Source organism: Mobula hypostoma, chromosome 1 (assembly GCF_963921235.1).
Source record: "Mobula hypostoma chromosome 1, sMobHyp1.1, whole genome shotgun sequence".
In the NCBI taxonomy this organism is placed as follows: Eukaryota; Metazoa; Chordata; class Chondrichthyes; order Myliobatiformes; family Myliobatidae; genus Mobula; species Mobula hypostoma.
The window spans coordinates 218,133,737-218,158,722 of NC_086097.1; the positions used below are offsets into that span (position 1 = coordinate 218,133,737).

The 24,986-nt window shown below is 38.7% G+C and overlaps 1 protein-coding gene across 3 annotated transcripts in view; it reads right to left on the minus strand.

Moving 5' to 3' along the window:
- arfgef1 (ADP-ribosylation factor guanine nucleotide-exchange factor 1 (brefeldin A-inhibited)) overlaps window positions 1-24,986 on the minus strand; it is a 211,658-nt gene that overhangs the window by 27,551 nt on the left and 159,121 nt on the right. For all 3 annotated transcript variants that reach the window (XM_063064730.1, XM_063064749.1, XM_063064740.1), the window contains 12 exons: window positions 23,247-23,400; window positions 22,727-22,826; window positions 20,147-20,187; window positions 19,894-20,063; window positions 16,586-16,737; window positions 15,967-16,139; window positions 13,246-13,406; window positions 12,732-12,862; window positions 8,995-9,124; window positions 6,819-6,954; window positions 5,386-5,524; window positions 1,525-1,597 (listed from right to left, as the gene is read on the minus strand). In XM_063064730.1, the coding sequence (XP_062920800.1) occupies window positions 1,525-1,597; window positions 5,386-5,524; window positions 6,819-6,954; window positions 8,995-9,124; window positions 12,732-12,862; window positions 13,246-13,406; window positions 15,967-16,139; window positions 16,586-16,737; window positions 19,894-20,063; window positions 20,147-20,187; window positions 22,727-22,826; window positions 23,247-23,400 (1,560 nt within the window). The remainder of the gene's footprint in view (window positions 1-1,524; window positions 1,598-5,385; window positions 5,525-6,818; window positions 6,955-8,994; window positions 9,125-12,731; window positions 12,863-13,245; window positions 13,407-15,966; window positions 16,140-16,585; window positions 16,738-19,893; window positions 20,064-20,146; window positions 20,188-22,726; window positions 22,827-23,246; window positions 23,401-24,986) is intronic.

The following is a 24,986-nucleotide window of genomic DNA, read 5'->3' on the forward strand; positions in this document are numbered from 1 at the left end:
TGAAGTATGGTTTGGGACTGAACTAAAAGTTATCTTTGGATTGTACAGCCTCAACATCAACAATGAACCCAATTTACTAGAATGTCATACTCTCAAGCCAACAAAAGACACGTGTCCCCTCAGTTCCTTGATCATTACAATTTGTTTTATAATTGTTTGTTGAAAGGCCAGGACAAGTGTCAAATGTTAACACTAAAAAGAAAAAAATAACTTCTGTAGACAAATTTGCCAAGAACAATCATGGTACAGATGGACCATGATCACCCATGTCATATGACGTGGCACATAGTGATGATGATAATTATACACATAAATGAAAAAACAGGACTAAAAGAAAAGGATACATGAGGAATAGATGGAAAAACAATTATAAATCAGATGATCACTGGTATTATTCTCTTATTTAAAAGGATCTTTGAGACTGATCATGGTGAGTGAATTACTACAATACATATGCAAATTTAAGTTTTACAGGAGTATTTCTAAGGAAACAAGTAAATAATTGTTCAAAAGTTTTCAATTTTGGGGGGTCTGCAGAAGAGTGCCACACCTGCCCATTCGGGGCCTCAAAGAGTCCTTCCAGGTGAGGCAACGCTTCTGCGAATCTGCTGGGGTTGTTTACTGTATCTGGTGCTCCCAATGCAACCTCCGCTACATTGGTGTAGATTAGGGGACCATTTTCACTCCATCCGCCAAAAGCAATATTTCCTGGGTGACCAATCGTTTTAATTTTAATCCCCATTTCCATTCTGACATCTCAGTCCATGGCCTCCTCTACTACCACAATGAGGCCACTCTTCTCTCCTATCAGATTCCTTCTAGTTTCCAACTTCTTACTTCATTCCCCTCCCCTCATCCAGCCATCTGGCTTCACCTATCACCTTCTTGTACTCATTCCCCATCTCCCTTTCCAGTTCTGATTAAGGGTCATGGCCCAAAATGTCGACTGTTTATTCTTTTCCATAGATGTTTCCTGACCAGTGTTGCTTTAAAATTATCTTGTTTTCAAAAGTGAAGTATTGTTTAACCAGGAGGAATTTAGATCAAAAAAATGGGGTGGTAGCTACTGGGAGATAGATAATTAAGATAGGAATGACCTCAAGTTTATGAAGAATGGAACATGGAAAAACTGGCAAGTCATATTTTGGCCCTTATTGGAAAGGTAACATGAAATCGCCAAGCACACCCCAAGTCAATTGGATGCCAGTGAAGAGGAAGTAGAGGAGTGCCTTTTTTAAAAACATTCAATATGGTTGTGAGGAAAAGGAAGGTAACTACAATCTTCACAGAAGTTAGTTATTTTTGTCAGGTTAACATTGCCATATCTGAAAGATTTGGGAGCAGTAACTGAGGAGAAAGAATTACATATAATACATTAAATATAAAACTAAACTGCTTAACCTAACTGCCTCAAACTACAAACTGACTTTTTAAGACAACTCTGATATCCATGATTCTGTTCAACAGTAAATTCTCATAAAAATTGAAGCCATTTGTTAATTCAGGAAATAATGTAATTCATACCATTTGCTTTTCGCCAGCATCATTTTGCATTGGTGAGTCACCTTCAGACTGTGAGGGTCGCCATGTTAATAAACTAAAATATATAAATTACAGCAACATTAATTCAGTTAATGAAGAATTAGTTCTGAAAAATGCTATTTTAAATACAGATTGAATAAAATAACTCAGTTATTGACGACAGAATGGAAATTTTAGCCTTCCAATTTAAATTAGTAGCAAATAATCTAAAATAAAAATTCAAATGCAGATTAAACTTCAGTCTGAAAGATGAAATATGTCAGGCTTCTCAATCAAATCATGACACTATTTTTAGCCCCAGATTCAGTAAAAGTCATTTAGTGTTAGTGCCTGTAGACATTATAATTCCTGTCAATTACCATCCTTCAATAAGTTGAAAAGTTTATTTGATATGCCCCCATGTATCTGCAAATACAATGAAACCAATCAAAATTGAGACATTCTATCTGAAGAGTACTCTTGAATGACCTATGATAAATTCTAAAATTAGCAACTCCAAAAATAGTCATGAATAAATTAACTGTGTTAATGAATTGTTAAAAGCAAGATTTGCAGTTGACCAGCCTCTCCCCCTGCAACATACATGATCCTACTGTATGTCCAAGGAAGTACAATTATCTATTTCAACTAAACCCAGAATTGGCAGCTGACAAGTTTTAAAAAAAACTAAGTGGCCACTTTCTTGCACAGTAACACCCAGTCGATGCTCAGTGGGTTTTGGCTGCAATGCCACCCAGATCAACTCAGCAAATATCAACATGACCCAACGTGAACTTAATGAATTTGATTGCTTCATACTTTGTGATTCTACTCCTATGACTGATCTCGCTTGCATTATTTCATCTGCATAATTGGATTAAGTCATTTTCAAATGTTGAAAATGTTAATAAAATGATAATATTGACTATAGGACATTTCTAACTAACAATTAACAACTAGCCACATTGAAAACACAAACTGTCAACCTCAATGAACAAAATTTTTGCCACGTTCCAACAAAGCAATCTGTTTCCTACACACAACAAACTTTTTAAACCTATGTCCATTACACTAGTCTACTGGCATGCCTTGAAATAACTCAATCAAACAAGTATCTGGAGGCTGTAACTGCTCTCACAATGCCACCTTCATCCCATCGTTGTTTCTGATATGTCTTCCCTTTTCCTCAGCTGTGGGTTTCCTTCCATAAAAGTTGACAGGGCCCTTAACACTGGCTATTCTACTTCTGCTCTCACCCACCTTTCCCTCCTACTCAGAACAAGCACAAGGCCCTTTGCTGCTTTATTCTTCCATCCGCATGAATATTTACACTATTTCCCATGTACCTCCCTCTGCAGTTACAGGAGATACCGTATTTGTCCTTTTATCTTCTTCCTTCTCATTGCTCATTGACCCAATTGTATTCTCCATGCTGCATATGATATGCAAGGTATGCTCTTTCTACACTGGGGAAAACAAATGCAGAGAAAGGGACTTTTTCTTGTTTGTGACAGTTTTCTAGCATCTGCAAACTTTCTCTTGTTTGTGACAGCTATCCGGACTATACCTCGTCCCTCCCTGCTACTTGTAAAACACCATCCCCTTCTCTCAATTACTCAGTCTCTGCCGCATCTGCTCTCAGGATGAGGCTTTTCATTCTAGAACGAAGGAGATGTCCTCCTTTTTCAAAGAAAGTGGCCTCCCTTCCTCCACCATCAATGCTGCCCACAACCGCATCGCTTCCGTTTCAGGCATGTCTGCTCTTACCCCATCCTTCCGCCATGCTCCCAGGGATAAGGTTCCTTTTGTCCTCACCTACCACTCCACCAGCCTCCCTGTCCAGCGCATAATTCTCCGAAACTTCCGCCACCTCCAACTGGATCCCACCACCAAAAACATCTTTCCTTTCCCTCCACTTTCTGCTTTCTGCAGGGATTGCTCCCTACGTGACTTCCTTGTCCATTCGTCCCTCCCCACAGATCTCCCACCTGGCACTTATCCTTGAAAGTAGAACAAGTGCTTCACCTGCCCCTAAACCTCCTCCCTTATTATCATTCAGGGCCCCAAACAGTCCCTCCAGGAGAGGTGACACTTCACCTGTGAATCTGTTGAGGTCATATACTGTGTTCAGTCCTTCCAGTGTGGCCTCTTGTATAATCGGTGAGACCCAACATAGATTGGGAGACTGCTTCGCCGAGCATCAACGCTCCGTCCACCAGAACAAGTGGGATCTCCTAATGGCCAGCCATTTTAATTCCACTTCCCATTCTGATATGTCCATCCATGGCCTCCTCCACTGCTGGGATAAGGCCACACTTAGATTGGAGGAACAACACCTTATATTCCGTTTGGGTAACCTCCAACCTGATGGCATGAACAACTATCTTTCTAACTTCCAGTTATGCCTCCAGTCTCACCCCCTTCATGATTTCCCATCCTCTTGTCCCTCTCTCCTGTTATCTCCTTGCCCGCCCATCACCTCCCTCTGGTGCTCCTCCACCCCCCCTCTTCTTTCTTTTATGGCTTGCTGTCTCTTCCACCAATCAACTTCCTAGCTCTTTGCTTCAGCCCTCCTCCCTCTAAGTTTCACCTATCACCTTGTGTTTCTCTCTTCCCTCCCCCTCCCACCTTTCAAATCTACTCCTCAGTACTTTTTCTCCAGCTCTGCCCAAGGGTTTCTACCCGAAACATCGATGGTACTTTTTTCCATAGATGCTGCCTACCCTGCTGAGTTCCTCCAGCATTTTGTGTGTGTTGCTCGGATTTCCAGATCTGCAGACTTCCTCATTTGTGCAGAGAAGGGAATTACTTTGTAGAACACCTTGATTCCGTTCATAGGAGTGACTCTGAATTTCCGGTTTCCTGTTACTTACTGTCTTCAGCCTCCAATACTGTCCAATGAAGCCCAATGCAAAACTGAGAAACTATACTTCATCTTGCTACCAGGTATATTACAATTTAATTTTCAACTGAACATCAGCATCTATTTCAGATTTCCGACATTCAATCGTTGCCCTTTTCTTCTGGTTATTTACGTGTATTTTCACTTTTCCTTGACATATTAATCTCTAACATTTGCTTTACACCATTTCTATCACCACTATTGCCATTCACTCTTGCCTTTGCACCCTATCTTTAAATATCTGATGTCTTATTTTAAACATAAACACACTGTTGTTCTACAGACTCCAACAAAAGGTCATATTCTTTAATATCCACCCTTTCAGCTCCTCTTTTAGGATCTTACTAATTGCAACCTTTACTCTTTCAAACCTCAACAGGTACAAACTTAGTCTGCCCAATCCATCCTCAGAAGGCAACCTGCCCATTTAGGTATTGGATTATTCCTAACTGCTTCTGATGCATTTACCTCCTCTTTTAAACGAGGAGACCAAAATTACACAATACTCCAAGATATGGTTTCATTAATACTCTACATACTTTCCTACATCTGTATTCAATTCTCTTAAAATAAGTAATAATATTCTATTAACTTTCCTAATTACTTGCTTTACCTGCATAATCTGCCATTATCCCATCAAGGATAACAGCTACTTCAATAACGGACATTAGTGCCCAGGGAGACTCTGCTAACAAGTATATGCATTAACGAAAGGGGAATAAAACAAATATATACACAAAATAAAGCAAAATCTGCAAAATCAAACATTTGACAGTACAAGGACCACATCAGTACATTTTCTTTAACAAATATAATGCTGGAAGTTTATAATGTACTGGAATGATTGAATGGTGGAAATAGGTTATTTTTTAGTTTAACAAAAAAAAAGATAATGAAAATCCCATTACAAAAATAGTATTAGGAAAGTTACAAGCACGTCTTCCATTAAAGAGGTTTCTTACGCATGAGGAATAGTGGTCTTGAAGATGTCCAACATGCAATTACAAGTTTTGTCCCATGTTTCTGGCAAAAATTTTTCTCCATTCAGAATGACAACATTTTCCAGACAATTAGTTCCAGACCGTGCGAGTTGTTCGTTATCTGAGAAAATCAAGACATTATCAAATTGATCATAAAAATTAACTTTTTAAATTATTTTTGTTTGGCTGTATTTGCACCACACCATGAAGGGAGTTTTACTTTCTCTCACAGAAAGCACAGCACAACTTGCCAAGAAGTTCAATTTTGTTTCAATTTGGAGTGGGATCGGGCACTTGCTCTATATTTACAGTATTGCTTTTACACTACAAGTGTAATGTTCAAATATTAATGTATAGCTTTTACAAACAACGAGTGCCCTAGAAAGGACAAAGACATAACAACAATGTCAAGCTTTGACTAGACTGAAAGAACTGGAAGACTAACAGTCGTTCAGTCTTTGCACTTCATTTTCAGAAAGGAGAGCTTTTGTGGTGATCTTAATTGTCAGAACACAAATCAAGTTTGCAGCCGCGTGGTCAATTTACTTTCCACTTAAATCTGTTGCACATCTGTATCTGCATGCAAGTGCAATTTATCTTGGAGACCAGGAGATAAAGCAAATGAAAGTTAAGTTGCACAGGACTCTTTGTAGCAAACTGACATTCACTATTTGGATTTGATACCACATGCTATATAATCAAGGCTGATTTAAAAGATGATTGAATAGCTCATAACACTTAATTTTATGACAACACATATGCTATAGTGAATATCTGCATCATATAAAAAAATAGCTGTTAGTGAAATGATGCTAGATAGCAAGTTCATGCTAAACTTATAGCAAGTTATCTTTCTCGGAAACCCCATCTTTGTGTCAGAGCTGTCCAGCACAGGAACAGGCCACTCAGTCAAATTCATCCATGTTAATCACAAAGCCCACCAAGCAACGTATGGCCCATATACCTTTAAATCCCCCTTATCCATGTACTTATTTGAATGTTGTTACTGTACCTGCCTCAATCAGGGAGAGGCCTCTGCAATTTCTTCCCTAGCTTCACACCTCTAGCATCTGTATCTTGGAACATTAAGCTGCCGGCCCTGCCCCTCTCTCAGCCATGCTCTTGTGGAACATGACAGCATGTCTGTAGTTGCAATTTTGGCCATGTAGTTGCAATACAATATATTAAACATAAATGTACAACCCATTTCCTTTATTACTCCATTCTGAAATTGATAAAATACCCATGTATAATTACAGTAAACCAAATTGATAGCTTTCTTACAAAATATGCATAATGAAATTTCAAAATCTTGAAGTTACATATATTGCATATCAAAGTTTATTTTTTTTAAATAAGACAGCAGCTACTGACCTACTTGCATACTTGTGAATACATGTATTTGTTTGTTTTACCTTGCTGCACACACCAGTACAACTGTGCAAAAATATCATCCAACAGGACATCATTCAGTACTTCAAAGTACTGAGTAAATACATCACAGATAGCATAAAGTGCATGGTTACAAGTGGTGGTCATCCATTCAGCTTTCTGAAAAATAAAACAGGCTTGCATCAATACCACAAAAACTTAAGAAGTCTCGCCACCACACATCTAATACCATGGTCATACAATGGGGAATATGACAATTCCAGCTTATTATAAATCATGGGCTACTGTATGCAAAAGACAGTGAATACCTCGATGATTTCCTAGCCAATTAAACAAAAAATTTAAACTTTGTTTTGAGAAGCTATAGCAAATATATGCAAATGTGTTCCATCGCACATCAAACAGAAATTCTATTAGGAAAAAGGGCTGGGAGAGACCAGAGGCTGTTGCATCATCAAGTGAAGGGTAATATCCCGATGTCACTGGAATAGCCTAAAAGAACAGCAAATTATGCTAACTTGACAAAGTAAACCAAGACCAAAAATTGTTAGTACAGGGAAAAAGCCAGGCATTCTAGAGGATTGTTATCAAGGTGTTAATGGTTTAAGGCAGGGGGCCCCAACCCTTCTCGCACCGCAGACTGGTTTAATATTGACAACATTCTTGTGGACCGGCCGATGTTGGGGGGGGTTCAAGTAGGGTTGCCAACTTTCTCACTCCCAAAATGGGACAAAAGTAACAGTCAAATTACGGGACACTTGTGTTTACCCCGAGAAAGACTACTATGACCATGAAGCCTTGCGCGGGCACCTGTGTGCGCATGCGTGTACGTGCCGATTTTTTCCTAATAATCGGTTTTGGCGTTATCTTCCCGATTCTGTTAAGTGAAACTACACTGTACATACATTATTTCTGCTTTATATAGGCTGCGTATTTATCATATCATTCCTGCTTTTACTATATGGTTTTATGTGTTATTTGATATGATTGGGTAGGTTATTTTTAGGGTCTGGGAACACTCAAAGATTTTCCCAATATAAATTAATGGTAATTGCTTCTTTGCTTTACGCTATTTTGGCTTACGAACTGTTTCATAGGAATGCTCTACCTTAGCGGGGGACAAACTAACTTAGCCCAAAATACAGGATGTCCCGGCTAATACGGGACAGTTGGCAACCCTATTTGCAATCTTAACCCACCACGGGCAATAGAAAAGTCACTGTTGGAAACAGTGCAGCAAGCAACACTGTCATTATTTTTGACCCCTATCAGGCAGGGGCACACTTTAATGTAGTCTGGGGTGACGTACGTTTTATATTTTCTTTTTTTGGAACACACTACCATGGCGTGCACGCACTCTCTCTCTCTCTTTCTCGCTCTTGCAAAAATGGATTTCTGTGATATTGTATATAATTTGCGGGCATCAGGGAGCCACTATCAATATGCGGGAGACTCCCGGAACTTCCGGGAGAAGTGGGATGTCTGCAAACCAATTTAGCTCAATATACGGGATGTCCCGGCTAATACGGGACAGTTGGCAACCCTATGTTCAAGTTCAACAGTGCGTGACAGGGAATGAGGAAAAGTGCAGCTGACTCATATCATTTCATATCACCAAATCGTATCATTTCCTTGCGGCCCGGTAGCACATGCTTTGCGGCCTGATGGTTGGGGACCACTGGTTTAAGGGAGCTTAATTTTTAAGCATTTAATCATCCCCAAATATGAAAGATAAATATCCAGGTGGTACTTCACTGAGAAATAAAAGAGCTAAAGACTCTTAGTGAAAATACACAAGTATTTAATGTACCACAAATGAGATTTCAGATTTTTCACAAAGTATTATGAGCTGAAAAAGAAAACATACTTCGTTCTACAAGGTCACAGAAAAGCCATAACTAAAAGAGTTGCACTTAAATATGAATATCATATTATAGGAATTAAGTTATAGCCATGGAAACAGTACAGCAAAGTTTCATTTCAGTCTAACCATCTCTGACAAGATAAAGCAAAAAAGCAAACACCAAATAATCTTGGGAAAATTAATAATAGATTATTTTCTTCCTTGGCTGAATACGACCAACAAAAATGCTAAAATTAACCAATGAAATGTGCTAAGTGGCTTCATATTGTGCTGTAAACAGTGATTCATACTTATGAATAAAAATGATTGCACTTTAAAAGTAACTATCTACATACCTCAGTCTGTTGTTCTGGAAGTTTCATGTTGTCAAAGATCCTGAAAACAATCCTAAACAGATCTTGCCACCAATGTTTCTCAAAAGTATGACCGTAAGTTTTCATTATTTCAAACATCACAGTTAATCCCCTATATCAGGATTAAAACAAAGGGTTAAATGATGATCATGTGCATTACTAAATGACATAGTTACTTGCATATTGTACAATTTAATTAGAATGACTACTTTGTTGAGATAATGGTGGAGGAACTGAATATTCAGAGAAAGGTGACTAAGGGATCAATCAAGCAGGCTGCTTTATACTGGACAATGTTGAGCACCTCAAGTGCTGCTGGAGTTTCATATATCCAGGCAATTTCATAATGGAGTATTTTCATAATGCTGTGGACTTATGCCTTACAAATGGTGAAAAGGCTTTTGAGCTTCCAATCAGAAATAACTCCAGAGGCGGTTAATGGTTAAGAAACTCAAAGATGGTAGTGTCACAAAATGACAAAGAGAGATTAGGCTCTATTGCACTAGAGATAGCCTTTAGCTAGCACTTATATGGCATAAATATAACAGTATATGGAGAATGCCTATCTGCTAATATTTACCTAATCTAAACTAAATGTGTTTATTATAAAAATCTGACTTACTTGAACACAATGACATGTAAATGTGAAGCCATATTATTTATTGACAAATCTTGTCCATCACAAGATTTATATCATAAAGCAATACTAAAATAACTTCAGGTGCTATAAATACAAAAGGGACCTTTACACTCAGTAGCCACTTAAATAGATTCTTCCTCTATCTAATAAAGTGGCCAGTGAGTGCCTCTTCGTGGTCTTCTGTTGCTGTAGCTCATCTACTTCAAGATTCAACAGATGTTCTTCAAAGATGTTCAAAGATTCAAAGATGTTCTTCTGCACACCACTGTTGTAACACATGCTTAATTGAGTTACTGTTGCCTTCTTGTCAGCTTGAGCCTGTCTGGCAGTTCTCCTCTGACCTCCCTCATTAACAAGGCATTCTTGCCCACAGAACTACTGCTCACTGGATACTTCTTGTTTTTCCACACCGTTGTCTGTAAACTCTTGCGACTGTTGTACATGAAAATTCAAGATCAGCAATTTCTGAGTTATTCAATCATCCTGCCTGGCAGAACAATCATTCCACGTCAAGGTCATTCTGATCACATTTCTTTACCATTCTGATGTTCTGATTATTGTCTGAACAACAATTGAACCTCCTGACCACGTCTGCATGTTTTTACGCACCAAGTTGCTGGCTGATTAGATATTTGCACTAATGAGGCGGTGTACATGTGTACTTAATAAAGTGGCCACTGAGTGCATAATAATGCCAGTGGTGAAAACAGTTTTGAAAGCCCACTTACTTAAAACAATTCTGAATGGATACTTGTCATCGAAAATTGGGTAGGCTACACAAAATTGACAACAGGAGCATATAAACCATTTATTCCAATATCAAAGCATCTTCTCCCATGACAGCTGCAGTCAGGTAAAGTTTTTGTAAATTTCATCTTTTATTGCTTGCTTTCCAACTTGAAAAAATATTCTGGTAACAATATCCAAGGACATAGAAAAATAATTCTGACAGGTCATCAAGACTTTGCTGATTGTATTTATGTCTTTTGAAATAAAACACAGTTTTTAGTACAAATCAGTAGAGTAGATAATTCTACATCAAATGAAGAATTAAAACTTAGTTAATACTTCGAATAGCTTAAGCTTATAGCCTACTATAACTGTAAACCAAATATAGTAACACAAGCTTATGAAATATACAGTTGCAAGAAAAAGTTTGTGAACCCCCTGAAATTGTATAGTTTTCTGCATTAATTACTCGTAAAATGTAGTCTGATCTTCATTTAAGTCACAATAATAGACAAGCACAATCTGCCTAAACCATTAACACCCAAAGAATTGTACTTTTCATGTCTTTATTGAACACATTGTTTAATCATTCACAGTCCAGGCTGGAAAAGTATTTAATAACTGGTACAATCTCATTTAGCAACAATGACTCCACCAAACATTTCCTATAGCTATTGATCAGACTTGCACAATGAAGATGAGGAATTTTACACTATTCCTCCATAAAGTTTCGTTTCATCAATATTTTTGGGATACCTTACATTAACAGCCCCCTTCAGGTCATGCCACAGCATCTCAATTGGGTTAAATTCTGGTCTCTGATTTGGCCATTTCAAAACATACGCTTTCTTGCAGACCAGTTTGTGCGGACTCAAAGCTATGCGTCAAACATGGCTCTAAGCAGTACTGGGGCCCCACAGGGGACTGTATTGTCTCCCTTCCTGTTCACCCTGTATACCTTGGATTTCAGATACAACACTGAGTCATATCATCTGCAGAAATTCTCTGATTAATCAGCAATAGCTGGGTGTATATAGGGAATGGGAGGATGAATATGGGGCACTGGTGGAGGACTTTGTCAAATGGTGCAAGCTGAATCATGTGCAGCTCAACATCATTAAGACAATGGAGATGGCGATGGACTTTAGGGGGATTAAGCCTGCACTGTTCCCTGATACTACAGATGGTGAGGACATGGATGTGGTGACAACCTACAAGTACCTGAGGGTGAGTGGAGCACCAACACATAGGCCATGTACAAGGGCGAGAATCGCCTCTACTCCCTGAGGAGACTGGGGTCGTTTGGAGTATGCAGGCCCCTCCTTCACATGTTCTACCAGTCTGTTGTCACCAGTACAATCTTCTATGTGGTGGTGTGCTGGGGCAATGGCATCAATACAGGTGATGCCAACAGGCTCAATAAACTGCTGAGAAAGGCTGGCTCTGTTACAGGAGTAACACTGGGGCTGTAGTAGAACAAAGGACCCTACAGAAAATCCTGGCAATTCTGGACGATGTTTCTCACCCTCTGCATGCCACCTTGGCTGAACAGAGAACCGCATTTAGTTACAGACCAAGACAACTACGCTGCCCCAGAGCACTTTAAGAAGCCATTCTTACCCTCAGTCATGTCAACCTATAGCTGAGAAAGTGATGACCCTTCCTCCCACCCCGTTAGACTGCTTGAGGTAACTTATTTTTATTCTTTCTTACTTCTCTTCTAATAATTGTTTATCTGTGCACTTGTAATGCTACTGTGACACTGTAATTTGATCTGTTTTTACTTTGACACGAAAGAGACTTTTTTTGTTTATCAGTGCCAAAAAAAGCCAAATTAAATCCACTGTGATTCAATATTGTAAAACAATAAAACATGAAAACTTATAAGAGGGAGAATACTTTTTATAGGCACTGTAGCTTTCGTGGAAGGCATTACCCCAAGAGGTTCACATAGTTTTTAGAACCTAGACGGCGTTTGTTTAAATGGTGTACTCAGTATTGATGAGAAGAGTACAATTGTTTGGGTGTATTCGTTTAGGCAGATTGTGTTCGTATATTATTGTGACTTCGATGAAGATCAGACCACATTTTGTAAGTAATTAATGCAGAAAACCAGGTTAACTGCAAAGAGTTCACAAACTTATTTTTGTAACTGTATGTGGTTAAGAAGTCATGAAGCAGCAAACAGAAAAAAATAGAAAATAATGATGTTTTTTGGTGTTTCTAAAGTAAATCTATTGCCAACATGTAAACTTATAAAGTGCCTAGTGATCCTTCAAATAGTAAGGAATGTAGGAAAACTACTCCTGTCTGAAATACAATTTTAATTACAGAGAAATAGAATTCTTACCTAGTTCTTACATCTAATTTGCATCTGTTAATTATGCATGATAACTCGAACAGAATTGGAAACCATCCTCTCACCCATACTCTGTCTTCAGCAGCAACATTCATATCATCACTTGTGTATTCTCTGAATGCCTGTAAATATATTCGATAAGGAATAATTTAAATTTATTCTGGAAATAGTGATCCTGAAGCTGCAGAATACATTTTTTTCCCATCCTTTCCACGACAGTAGTCACATCTTTCCTTGTTTGAGAACATCTAAGAACAGGAACAAGCCAATTGTGGTGACTGTTCACCTTGTTCAATATCATACATTTATCTAAAAGTCACACATTCCATTTCAGAGTCCCAAGGAAGATTAGAAAAATAGAGGGCTATGGGTAACCCTCTATGTGTTCGGCACTGCATTGTGGGCCGAAGGACCTGTATTGTGCTGTAGGTTTTCTATGTTTCTATTACTTTAAAATCTACAATAATATGGAGCATTACCAAATTTGTTGTGACCAAGTGCTCACCTGTGGTCTCTCAGACACATATTTTGCGCAGTGACGAATGAGACGAATTGCTTCCATGCTCGTATCTGGAAAAGCAGCATTGCAGGCAAACTCTGACAAACATTTCACTGCATCTTGAAAGGAATCTATTGTTGCTGGAAAGTGCTTTGCAAATACATTCACTGTGAAAATAATTTCAAAATGATGAATTTTACTTTGCTGCTCTTAAAAGTCTTTGTTGGTATTTTCAGATTGATAATTGATCTTCTTCATTTAAATGATTAAATGTCTAACATATGAAAACAATCAACTCCAACTTAAAACTGGGTTGAGAATTGAACTGAGAAAGATTTTCTAATCCTATATTATCTGCAGTTTTCTCTTTTGCTTTACTTTCACTTTAACTTTAATTTTACTTTTTGATCAAATTGAACAATGAAATTAAAAGCCTCGATTATTTGTGCAACAATTAGAGTAAAAATAACTCCACTTCACTATGTCTATTAGATCCTTCAACAGAAAAGTTATGTTTTTTAGCATTCACATTTTTAAAGTCCCAGTTCTAGATTTTATTTAACAAATATTTGTTATGTAACCAATGAAGCTTCTCACTTTAAAACAGACTGCTGTAACACATGCCTCACAAAATATTAGAAGCTTAAAGAGTTCAAAGTATTTTAATGGACAAAATCCATCTTAATACACGTAGAAGAATTAGGACTGAATGTAGGTCCGAGATGTAACGTGGGATGTGAAGATAGTATACAAGATTAAATTTTATTTATTCTTCCCTGTATATTTTACATGTTAACAAAGGTCTATAATAATATAGGATGCATCAGAGCAAAGTTGGGATTTTATGGCAAGAAAACATAGTAGTATTGGATAATAAATGAGTATTGGCATAGCTATGATTGGTATTGGTTTATTATCATCACCATATACTCTGAGATTCAGTGAAAGCTATCCATGCAAATCATTTCAAAATGTAAGCATTTGAGGTAGTTCCTGGGAAAAGCAATAACACAATGTGGAACATAATGTTACAGTTACAAGGAAAGCGCAGTGCAGGTAGTCAATAAAGAGCAAGGGCCATAGCATGATAATCTATGGGATCAAGAATACATCTTTATCATACAAGAGGTCTGTTCAAGAGTCTTACAACCGCAGATAGAAGCTGTCCCTGATCCTGGTGGTGCATGTTTTCAAGCTCTTGTATTTTCTGCCCGAGGGAACAGAGAAGAAAAGTGAATGTCCAAGGTGGGAGGGGTCTCTGATTATGCTGGCTACTTTTTTCCAAGACAGTGAAAAGTGAAGACAGAGACAGATAGAGGACTTTATAATTATACCTCAGCAATCCTGAGGACCTGGAATTTGTAAAGAAATGTTATAATTTTCCCAAATAACATAACATTTTTCTAACTAACCATCAGGAACTTTAGAACTTTGATGCATACATAGGCATGAATTTCGTCATTACTCTTCACTCTTCAAAAATTGCTCTCTACCACATAGAGTGGGAATTCATTGCAACACTCCCATATCACTCTAAGACCATTTCGAGCCCGTACCTCTCCAAGTGCTCAATGTACCTTTCTCAACCACTTCCACATATTGTATCCACCTCAACTACTTCACAAACTCATTCCATATGTTCATCACCCTCTGTGTGGAAAAACTTGCAACCAAGCCATTTTTAAATCATTCCCCTCTCACCCGAAACCTTTGCCCCCGAGTTTTGGACTTCTCTACTCTGGGGAAAAGATTGCTACTATCCACCCTTCATGATTTTATAAACCCTATAAGGGCACACCTCATTCTCCTATGCTCTAAAAGGATAAAGCCCCAACTTAGCCAATCTGGCCCTCTAGTCCTGGCACTATCCTTGTAAATCTTTTCTGTACTCCATCCAGTTTAACCACCTCTTTCCTATAACTGGCTGACCAAAATTGTACACAGTACTCCAAGTGTGGTCTCACCAATGGCTTATACAACTGCAATATAATATTCCAACTCCTATACTTAATGCCCTGACTGACAAAGCCAGCATGCTAATTGCCTTTCTCACCATTTGATCCGTGACACCGCTTTCAACAAAGCTAATCACTTGTACACCAGCGTGTTGTGCGCGTCACTTGTACTCCTGAGTCCCCCTGTTCCATTACATTCCTTAGTGCCTTACAATTCATTGTAAAGTCTTATGTTGGTTTGACATTTCAAAATGCATCACCTCAGAGTTATTTGTATTGAACTTCATTTGCCACTCCTTGGCCCACTTCCCTAACTGATGAGATCCCCTTGTAATCTATAACAAACTTCTTTATTATCAACAACATCTCAGGTTTCATCTCATCCACAAACTTACTAATCAATCCTTCTGCAATCACATTCATATATTTTATATAAATAACAAATAGCAAGGGCCGCAACATCAGTAGTCACTAACCTCCATTCCGAGAAATAATCTTCAGCTACCACCCTCCACTTCCTACCTCTGAGCCAATTTTGAATGCATTGAACTAGCTCTCCCCGGATTCCAATGGACCTAACCTTCCATACAGCCTTCCACATTGCACCTTGCTGAAGTTCAAATTTAAAGTTTGAATTAAGTGGACTAAAAATTTAATAAAACCTAATTTATTAAAAAAATTCTATTCACATCATTGAATATTTTATAAACCTCTAGTTTTTTTTTCAGGCTAACGTTGATCAGCTTAATTACACAGGAAAAGAAGTACTCACTGACAATGTGTCCTGTAGTTTGGAATGCCAGTTCAACTATACTCTCATCTTGATCTGAGGCTGCTAGGTGAAACACAGAGAAAATATTCTTCCATCCAGAACGAATATTACCGGCCTGAGAATTAACCATTTGTGCAATGCAACGGACTACCATATCTCTGATTGTTGGAGATCTTAAAAAGAAAAAATACAAATTTGTAAAACAAAATGTAATCAAAACAGTTAAAACAGACTGGAAAGCAAACTGCTGTGCACATGCTTTAAAAATGTACTGTATAAGGTTAAAGATGATAGGAAAAATAATCCAACCTGCCCAGCTAAATTACACAAGCTAATTTTGACATCCTGACTTTCTGCTTTGATATCCCAAAATGATTTGCAAAATAACTAGATGGAAAAACACAGATCTACTTTATGCAAAAGTTTAAGTCAACCATTGCTATTATCATCAATTTATTTTGCTGTTTATTAAACAATTTTTACTAAATATTTTACCAATCATCTAACACTGCATCCAGTACTTACATTCATATTATTGTTTTAAAAAGTAATAATAACTACACCAGTTTCAATAGAACTTTGAAATTTGACCAGAAGAAATAAACAAGTTTTAACTTGCCTGTTCTTTTTCATTATGTGCTCAAAAGGTCTTAAGAAATCTTTCTGAAACCTGAAATTAGCAAGTTCGCCTTTCTCCAGGAATTTCATTGATAACTGCCTCAGAGAGTCTACAGCAAAAATGGCAACATCTTCATTGGGATTGCAGCCAACCTGGTAATAAATGAGAGTAGTTAACTTAATGAAATTAATACCGTTGAAGAATATTTTAAAATTTTAATTTATTGAAATTTCATTTTATTCCTTGAACTCAACAATTATAAATGAAATACAAAATATGCACAATGACGAATTTGGTTTTAATTTCAAAGTCCTGTAACACAGATATTAAGACTAACTGAAATTTCAGAAGAATGAATTGGTGCTGTGCTGAGAGAAATTTTGCTGGAAAGTATAAGTAGATGTACAGTACTGTGCAAAAATCTTAGGCACATATACATAATATAGCTAGGGTGCCGAAGACTTTAGCACAGTACTGTATTTGTCAACATGGAGTGGAGAGCAAGTTTGTAAATCTGGCTGGAGCAAAGAATGTTGAGATGGAGAGGATGGAGTGCTGTGGGATGGGTGTGGGACAGGTGGCAGAGTACCAGGGGCTGTGGTTGGCGCGTGTGCACACACAGCCAGCACTGAGACACCAGGCAAGGTAATTTGATTCCAAACAATTGGCTTATTGATTATTTCAGAATGTCTCTCTGGTGCTTCGTGCTCTCTCCCCTCTCCTTTTCCCACCAGGATTCTCCTCTCCTTGCCCCCTTCCCACGCTCAGTTCACAATAGAAACCCATATCAGAATTAGGTTTAGCATTACTCACATGTCATGAAATGTATTCTTTGTTTTACAGCAGTACAGGGCAATAGATAAAATTACTACAGTACTGTAGTAATATATGTGTCCTTTGCACGATACTGTAAGACATACTGTATCTAGAGCTGTTGCAGTTAAACAATGTAGAATGAAGTAAATTCACAAGACCATTACATGTGAGATGATAAAATACAGTTACAGATAAGAGTAAATCAAGTTAAAAAGTTGAAGTTAAACAAAGAATATCACCAGATGGGGAAATAACACAGAAGGTGAGGGTTTGGGGCGGGAGGAGGAGAAGATGGTGGCGCAATGCAGCACGCGCGGCCTCTCCAGTGATGATTATCTGTAATCTGTCAAGTAGGAGGCCGTGCACAATTCTGATTTGATGGAGACAGACGTGAGAGCATGGAGGAACATCTGGTGAAACTTCTGAAATGCCTGCTTCGCTGCCGCTGCTACTGTGTGATCTGAAATCTCCGGAGGGGAAGGGCCCAAATCCTTGGCTTTGCCTGTTGCTTGGCGGCTGGGACCGGGGTCGAAGCACTCGGCAGAGATGGTGCTCGGTGTTGGAGGGCTGGTCGGAGGCTCGAAGTTTTCGGACGGACTCAAGAGTCGGACTGTGGTCGGGTGCTTCCAGGATGCTGCATCAGCAAGTTTGCGGCGCTGGAAGCTCATGGCAGGAAGAGTTTCTTCCTTCTACTGTCTACCTGAGATGTTGGGGCTATCGGGACTTTCAGACTTCTTTTTTTACCGTGCCCATGGTCTGCTCTTACCCAATTACGGTATTGCTTTGCACTGTTGTAACTAGATGTTATAATTATGTGGTTTTGTCAGTTTTAGTCTTGGTCTGCCTTGTGTTTCTGTGATACCATACTGGAGGAATATTGTATCATTTTTTAATGCATGCATTTCTAAATGACAATAAACAAGGACTGAGCATCCTCATAATCTAATCTAATAGACAGAAAACAAAATAACACATTAAAACAAGTTAGAAAGAGAACTCTATTGGCCAGAGCAAAGCAAGTTGGAAGCAGGCAAAGGAACAGCCCATAAGGTGGTAATTAATTAAAAACAAAAAAAAACATTTTATGTCAGGCAGATGCATTTGGAAGATGGATAAAAAAAATTACTACTAAATAAAGATTGGATGAGGTTGTATTAGAAATGGTATGGTAAGAACTTCATATACATCACTAACATTCAAGCAGTATAAATTAGGAAGCACAGGGGGGAACAAAGCAGCAGCTGTTTATTGGCTTGAATGATGCCAAGGTAGATTTGAGGATATTGTGGGACATATTGGTTGGTGTTCATAACATTTCCCAATGCAGAAAGAAGACTTTATTTTTATTTAATGACATAATAATTGAAGCAAAATATTTTTGAAAATCTTTGCCGAGAGCAGCAGGCATTAAGGAAACAGACCTCAAAAGACTCTCACTTTGGAAATTAAAATCAAAGGACGGTAAACTCTGGGGAGAAGGCATAGAGGAGTTGCAAAATAGACAAAGGTTAAAATAAATGCAAAACTTGAGTGACCGAAAGCAAAATAAAGAAATGTATAGAGTGCTATTGAAAGACTAAGGAATCCTATATAAAAAAACTGATTAAGACATAGTTTAGGAAAACTTCATTTAAAAGTAAACAGCATATTTAAGCACCAGGCACAATTACATCAGATACATAAGCAGTCCTTTTAAGGACAAGATACTGATTGAACAAAATGTATTTAAAATGATCACAACCATACATAATATGCAAATTGGTACAATAGCAGTGGGTGTGAATTATCAACGTTACCAAATTATTAAATCATGTAAAGTAAAAAGACAAATATATTCATTCGCAAAAAAACAGGATTTCTCAGTGACTACCCATTTCATTCTGACTTCTTATTCTCATTCTGACATGTCTTTCCATGGCTTTTTCAACAGCCATGATGAAGAGGAACTCAGGTTGGGAGAACACCTCATATTCTATCTGTGTAGCTTCCCACCTGATGGCATGAGCATGAATGTCTCTATGTGCTGGTTACTTCCCTCGCCCCCCCTTTTCTTTCCTCTCATCCCTTTTCCTCTCCTCACCATTTCATCATCTCCCTCAGGTTCCTATTCCCTTTCAATTTCTTTCATGGTCCATTGTCCTCTCATTAGATTCCTTCTTCTTCAGTCCTTTACCTCTTCCACCTTTCCCCTTTCAGATTCTTTCTTCATGCCCCTCCCCTCTCAGCTACCTTCCCTCCTCACCTGGTCTCAACTATCACCTGCCAGCTTGTAGTCCTTCCTCTCCCCACCATCTTATTCTGGCTTTAGCTCCTTTCATTTCCAAACCGGATGATGGATCTTGGCCCAAAATGTCGTCTATTTATTCCCCTCCATAGATACTGCCTGACTTCTTGAGTTCCTCAAGCACTTTATTTGTCTGCTGTTCTATTTATACATGTAAATAAGTGCACCTAAAATGAAATTCAAGTGTATTTTCGATTTCTTTCCTTACCTTATTGAAATGGTCTCCTATAACCTCCCAAATTCTGGACCACTGCAGTCTGATTCGACCCATGTTGTAATATGATATTTCAACTATCTTCTGAAGGCTGAACATTCGTGGATGCGTTGGTGAGGCTAACTCATCCATGGACACAGCACAAAGCCAGCGCACAAAATCAACTGAAAATATTAAATAAATAACTTATTTAATGTACTAGTAAAAAATAATTCAATATTATGAGAAATACTCAATAATGACATACCAATAGCATTTCCATCCAATCTTGTTGATCCTGTAAAGATCCTAGAATGCAAAAGAGGCAGGTTTTCCATTTTGAGGATTGTACAGCAAGACAAGTGATCTTTTAAAAACATCAAATGTCTAAAGACTGGGAAAGAGAACATGAACATATTTGCAAGCAAATGGTTGACAGATTTATGAACATTTTGGTACTGATAATAAAATACCTCAATCACTCCTTATATCCTGGGAAAATATAAATGGGCAACAAGTAGTCATATAATTTTCTTGATCAGTGGGCTTGCAATTCATCCTCAATCACCTAATATTGTAACGCATGCCCTCTGCACTCATTTTCTGCAATAATATTCACCTGAACAGCAGTACAACCAAAATATAATTTGTTTAGACCATAAGATATAGGAGTAGAATTAGGCCATTTGGCCCAATGAGTCTGCTATACCATTTTATCATGGGTGATCCAATTTTTCCCCTCAGCCCCAGTCTCCTGTCTTCTTCCCGCATCCCTTCATACCCTGACCAATTAAGAACCTATTAATCTCTGCCTTAAGTATACATAAAACGCCTCCATTGCTGTCTGTGGCAAAGAATTCAGCACATTCTTTCTAAGATAAGGGGCCCAAACCTGCTCTCAATACTCCAAGTGAGGCATCACCAGTGCTTTAAAAAGTCTCAACATTACATCCTTGTTTTTATTTTCTAGCCCTCTTGGAATAAATACTAACATTGTATTTGCCTTCCTCACCACAGACTCAACCTGCAAATTAACCTTTAGGAAATCCTGCACAAGGAATCCCAAGTCCCTTTGCGCCTCAGTTTTTTGTATCTTCTCTCCATTTAGAAAATAAGTCAACCCCTTTCATTTCTTCTACCAAAGTGCATAACCATAGACTTTCTGACACTGTATTCCTATCTGCCACTTATTTGCCCAGTCTCCTAATTTGTCCAAGTCCTTCTATAGCCTCTCTACTTCCTCAAAACTACCTGTCCCTCCACCTATCTTCATATCGTCTGCAAACTTTGCAACGATGCCATTAATTCCATCATCCAAATCACTGACATATAATGTGAAAAGAATCGGTCCCAACACTGACCACTGTGCAACACCACTAATCAGTCACAGGCAGCCAGTCAGAAAAGGCTCCCTTTATTCCCACTCTTTGCCTCCTGCCAATCAGCTAGTGCTTTATCCATGCCAGAATCGTTCCTGTAATACCCTGGGCTCGTAGTTTGTTAAGCAGCCTCATGTGTGGCGCCTTGTCAAAGGCCTTCTGAAAATCCAAGTACACAACATCAACCTATTCTCCTTTGTCTATCCTGCTTGTTACTACTTCAAAGAATTCCAACAGATTGGTCAGGCAAGAATTTCCCTTGAGGAAAGCATGCTGAATATGGCTTATTTTCTCATGTACCTCCAAGTACCTTGAGACCTCATCCTTAATAATCGACTCCAACATCTTCCCAACCATTGTTGTCAGACTAACTGGCCTTTAAACTTCCTTTATTCTGCCTCTCATCCCCCCTTGAAGAATGGAATGACTTTTGCAGTTAACAACAGGAATTCTGCAGATGCTGGAAATTCAAACAACAGACATCACAGTTGCTGGTGAACGCAGCAGGCCAGGCAGCATCTCTAGGAAGAGGTGCAGTCGACATTTCAGGCTGAGACCCTTGCAGTTTTTCAGTCTTCTGGAACCATTCCATTATCTAATGACTCTTGAAAGACTAATGTTTCCACGATCTCTTCAGCCACCTCTTTCAGAACTCTATTATGTGGTTTGTTTAGTGCATGAAACAGAGTATGAATTTCCACCAAAGTGCATTTTCAACCCAATGATAAGCAGAGAAATGCCAGATCTTGCTCTGGGAGCAAATGAACAATGTCTGTGGTAAGATCAGTGATCACAAAGTCATACGGTTTAGAATGGCAATAGTAAGGAACAAAACAAAATCAAATATGAAAACATTCAGCAGGAGTAGTGAAAATAATTTTTTGTATGATTGAACTAGTAAAAATATTGTCAGATAAATCAAACTAAAGCAACTGAGGGCATTCATAAAGGAGGTACTATATGTACAGTCTAGATGTATCATGCAAGGGGATTTGGTTGTTGAGCCACAGAATCATTAAGCATGAGAGATAGTCCCTTAGCCTGCCGAATCCCATTTTCATTCTCTCCACATTCCTTTCAACTTCTGACTGATTCTATCATCCACCTATACATCTAAAACTTACAGCAGTCAATTAACCTACCAATCCGCAGGGTGGAAATCAAATCACCCAGAGGAAACCTATGAAATTACAATGAATACATTTAAACATCACATAGACAGCACCCAAAGTCAGAACTGAACTGAAATAACTGAAACTGAAGCAGCAACTCTGCCAGCTTTGCTACTGATTTTCCTGGGTGACTGTACAATTTGCTTAGTACATTAACATACTGGACAAGGGTCCTGTAATATCTTGCAAAGGAGCTGAATTATCAGATTTTAAGTGACCGAAAAAGTGAAGCTGAGTGTGCGAAATGTGGCAAATGATCCACAGGTCATATAACTTTCACACTAAAATCAATCTTACCTGTCTACTGCTACAACAACACTCTGAGAGCTTGTCTCACCAATGGATTCCTGGATGCTGGCAATTTGCTTTCGGTCCACAGTCCCACCAACCAATGTGCCTGAGTAGCAAAGAAAGAAACAGCTATGTGTTAATTCTTCACTGCTACCTTTACAAAATAAAACATTTGATACTTGAATACTATTAAACTGCAGGGAACTATAAACATAAGATATGATTAAACATACCTGACATACCTATATCATGAATAATAACAATGAAAACTGATTTTGTCAGCCTCCACTGAAGCCACTCTGAATTAAAAACTTGGTTGAAATTTGTTAACACTTCAGAAAACAATGTACTCTGCTACAAGTTGAGAAATTATAGAAACCAAATCACCTGAATGGCAGGTTTCCTCTCTTAATTCAAAATGAAATGTGATCTAAAGATTAACTTGAACTCCCTAACTTCTAGTTTGGTTTACTGGTCCTCAGAGACTCAATAGACAATAGACTTCTGTGTGGCAACACAAACTTACCTAATCCAAGACCCAGAAATTCATCAGCAGCTTGATGATCTCTGGCTCCAGAAACTGATCCTTCTCTGCCTCGAACTGTTCCAGAAATGTAACGTGCTTTTACTCCTGTACCTATTAACTGAGCCAGTTCCAACTGACTAATACATTTTAAGATCTGTAAAGATGCAAAGATAAAAAAAACACATAACAATCAAAATGAAAGAAATCATTTAAAATTATAGAAAGTTTGCCAACTATGAAGCACTTCAACATTAAAGCATGCAGTACAGCCTGTTTTTACTATAATGTCTTGGAGAGGTATAAATGCACATTCGCAGTTATAGAATAAGAACTGCGACTGAAGAACATAAATGGAGCTAAAATTTGAAAATATGGCATTGCTTGCAGGTTGCCAAACAAATATCCTTGAACAATTAAATACAGAAACATAGAAAACCTACAGCACAATACAGGACCTTCGGGCAACAATGCTGTGCTGAACATATACTTACTTAGAAACTACCTAAGGTTACCCATAGCCCTCTATTTTTCTAAGCTCATGTATCTATCCAGGAGTCTCTTAAAAGACCCTATTGTATCCGCTTCCACCACTGTCACTGGCAGCCCATTCCAAGCACTCACCACTCTCTGCGTAAAAAACGTCTCCTCTGTACCTACTTCCAAGCACCTTAAAACAGTGCCCTCTCATGCTAGCAACACACACAAAATGCTGGTGGAACGCAGCAGGCCGGACAGCATCCATAGGAAGAAGCACAGTTGACGTTTCAGGCCGAGACCCTTCAGGACAGTCGAAGGGTCTCGGCCCGAAACGTCGACTGTGCTTCTTCCTATGGATGCTGTCCGGCCTGCTGCGTTCCACCAGCATTTTGTGTGTTGCTTGAATTTGCAGCATCTGCAGATTTCCTCGTGTTTGCCCTCTCATGCTAGCTATTTCAGCCCTGGGAAAAAGCCACTGACTATCTATACAATCAATGCCTCTCATCATCTTATACACTGATTGTGGATGATCAGCCATGATCACAGTGAATAGTGGTGCTGGATCAAAGGGCCGAATGGCCTACTCCTGCACCTATTGTCTATCAGGTCACCTCTCATCCTCCGTCGCTCCAAGGAGAAAAGGCTGAGTTCACTTAACCTATTTTCATAAGGCATGCTCCTCAATCCAGGTAACATCCTTGTAAATCTCCTCTGCACCCTTTCTGTGGTTTCCACATCCTTCCTGTAGTGAGGCAACCAGAATTGAGCACAGTACTGCAAGTGGAGTCTGATCAGGATCCTATATAGCTGTAACATTACCTCTGGGCTCTTAAATTCAATCCCATGGTTGATAAAGGCCAAAGCACCGTATGCCTTCTTAAACACAGAGTCAACCTGCGCAGCAGCTTTGAGTGTCCTATGGACTTGGACCCCAAGAGCCCTCTGATCCTCCACACTGCCAAGAGTCTTACCATTAATACTATATTCTGCCATCGTATCTGACCTACCAAAAAGAATCCCCTCATACTTACTTGGGTTAAGGGCAAGTCAATCAATACTTGTCCTATGAAATCATCTTTAATTACCTATCAGGTGAAAAAAACATGATCCCTGTTTCTGAAGATCATGGGTTTGACATGCAATCAGCAGCAAAACACATTTGACATGGCCGCCAAAGAAATCTCCCCCAGAAGTCCAGCAATCTTTGTGGCAACAATTTCTTTTTATCTGACACCTGCTATTATCGAGTTTCTGTTCAACACA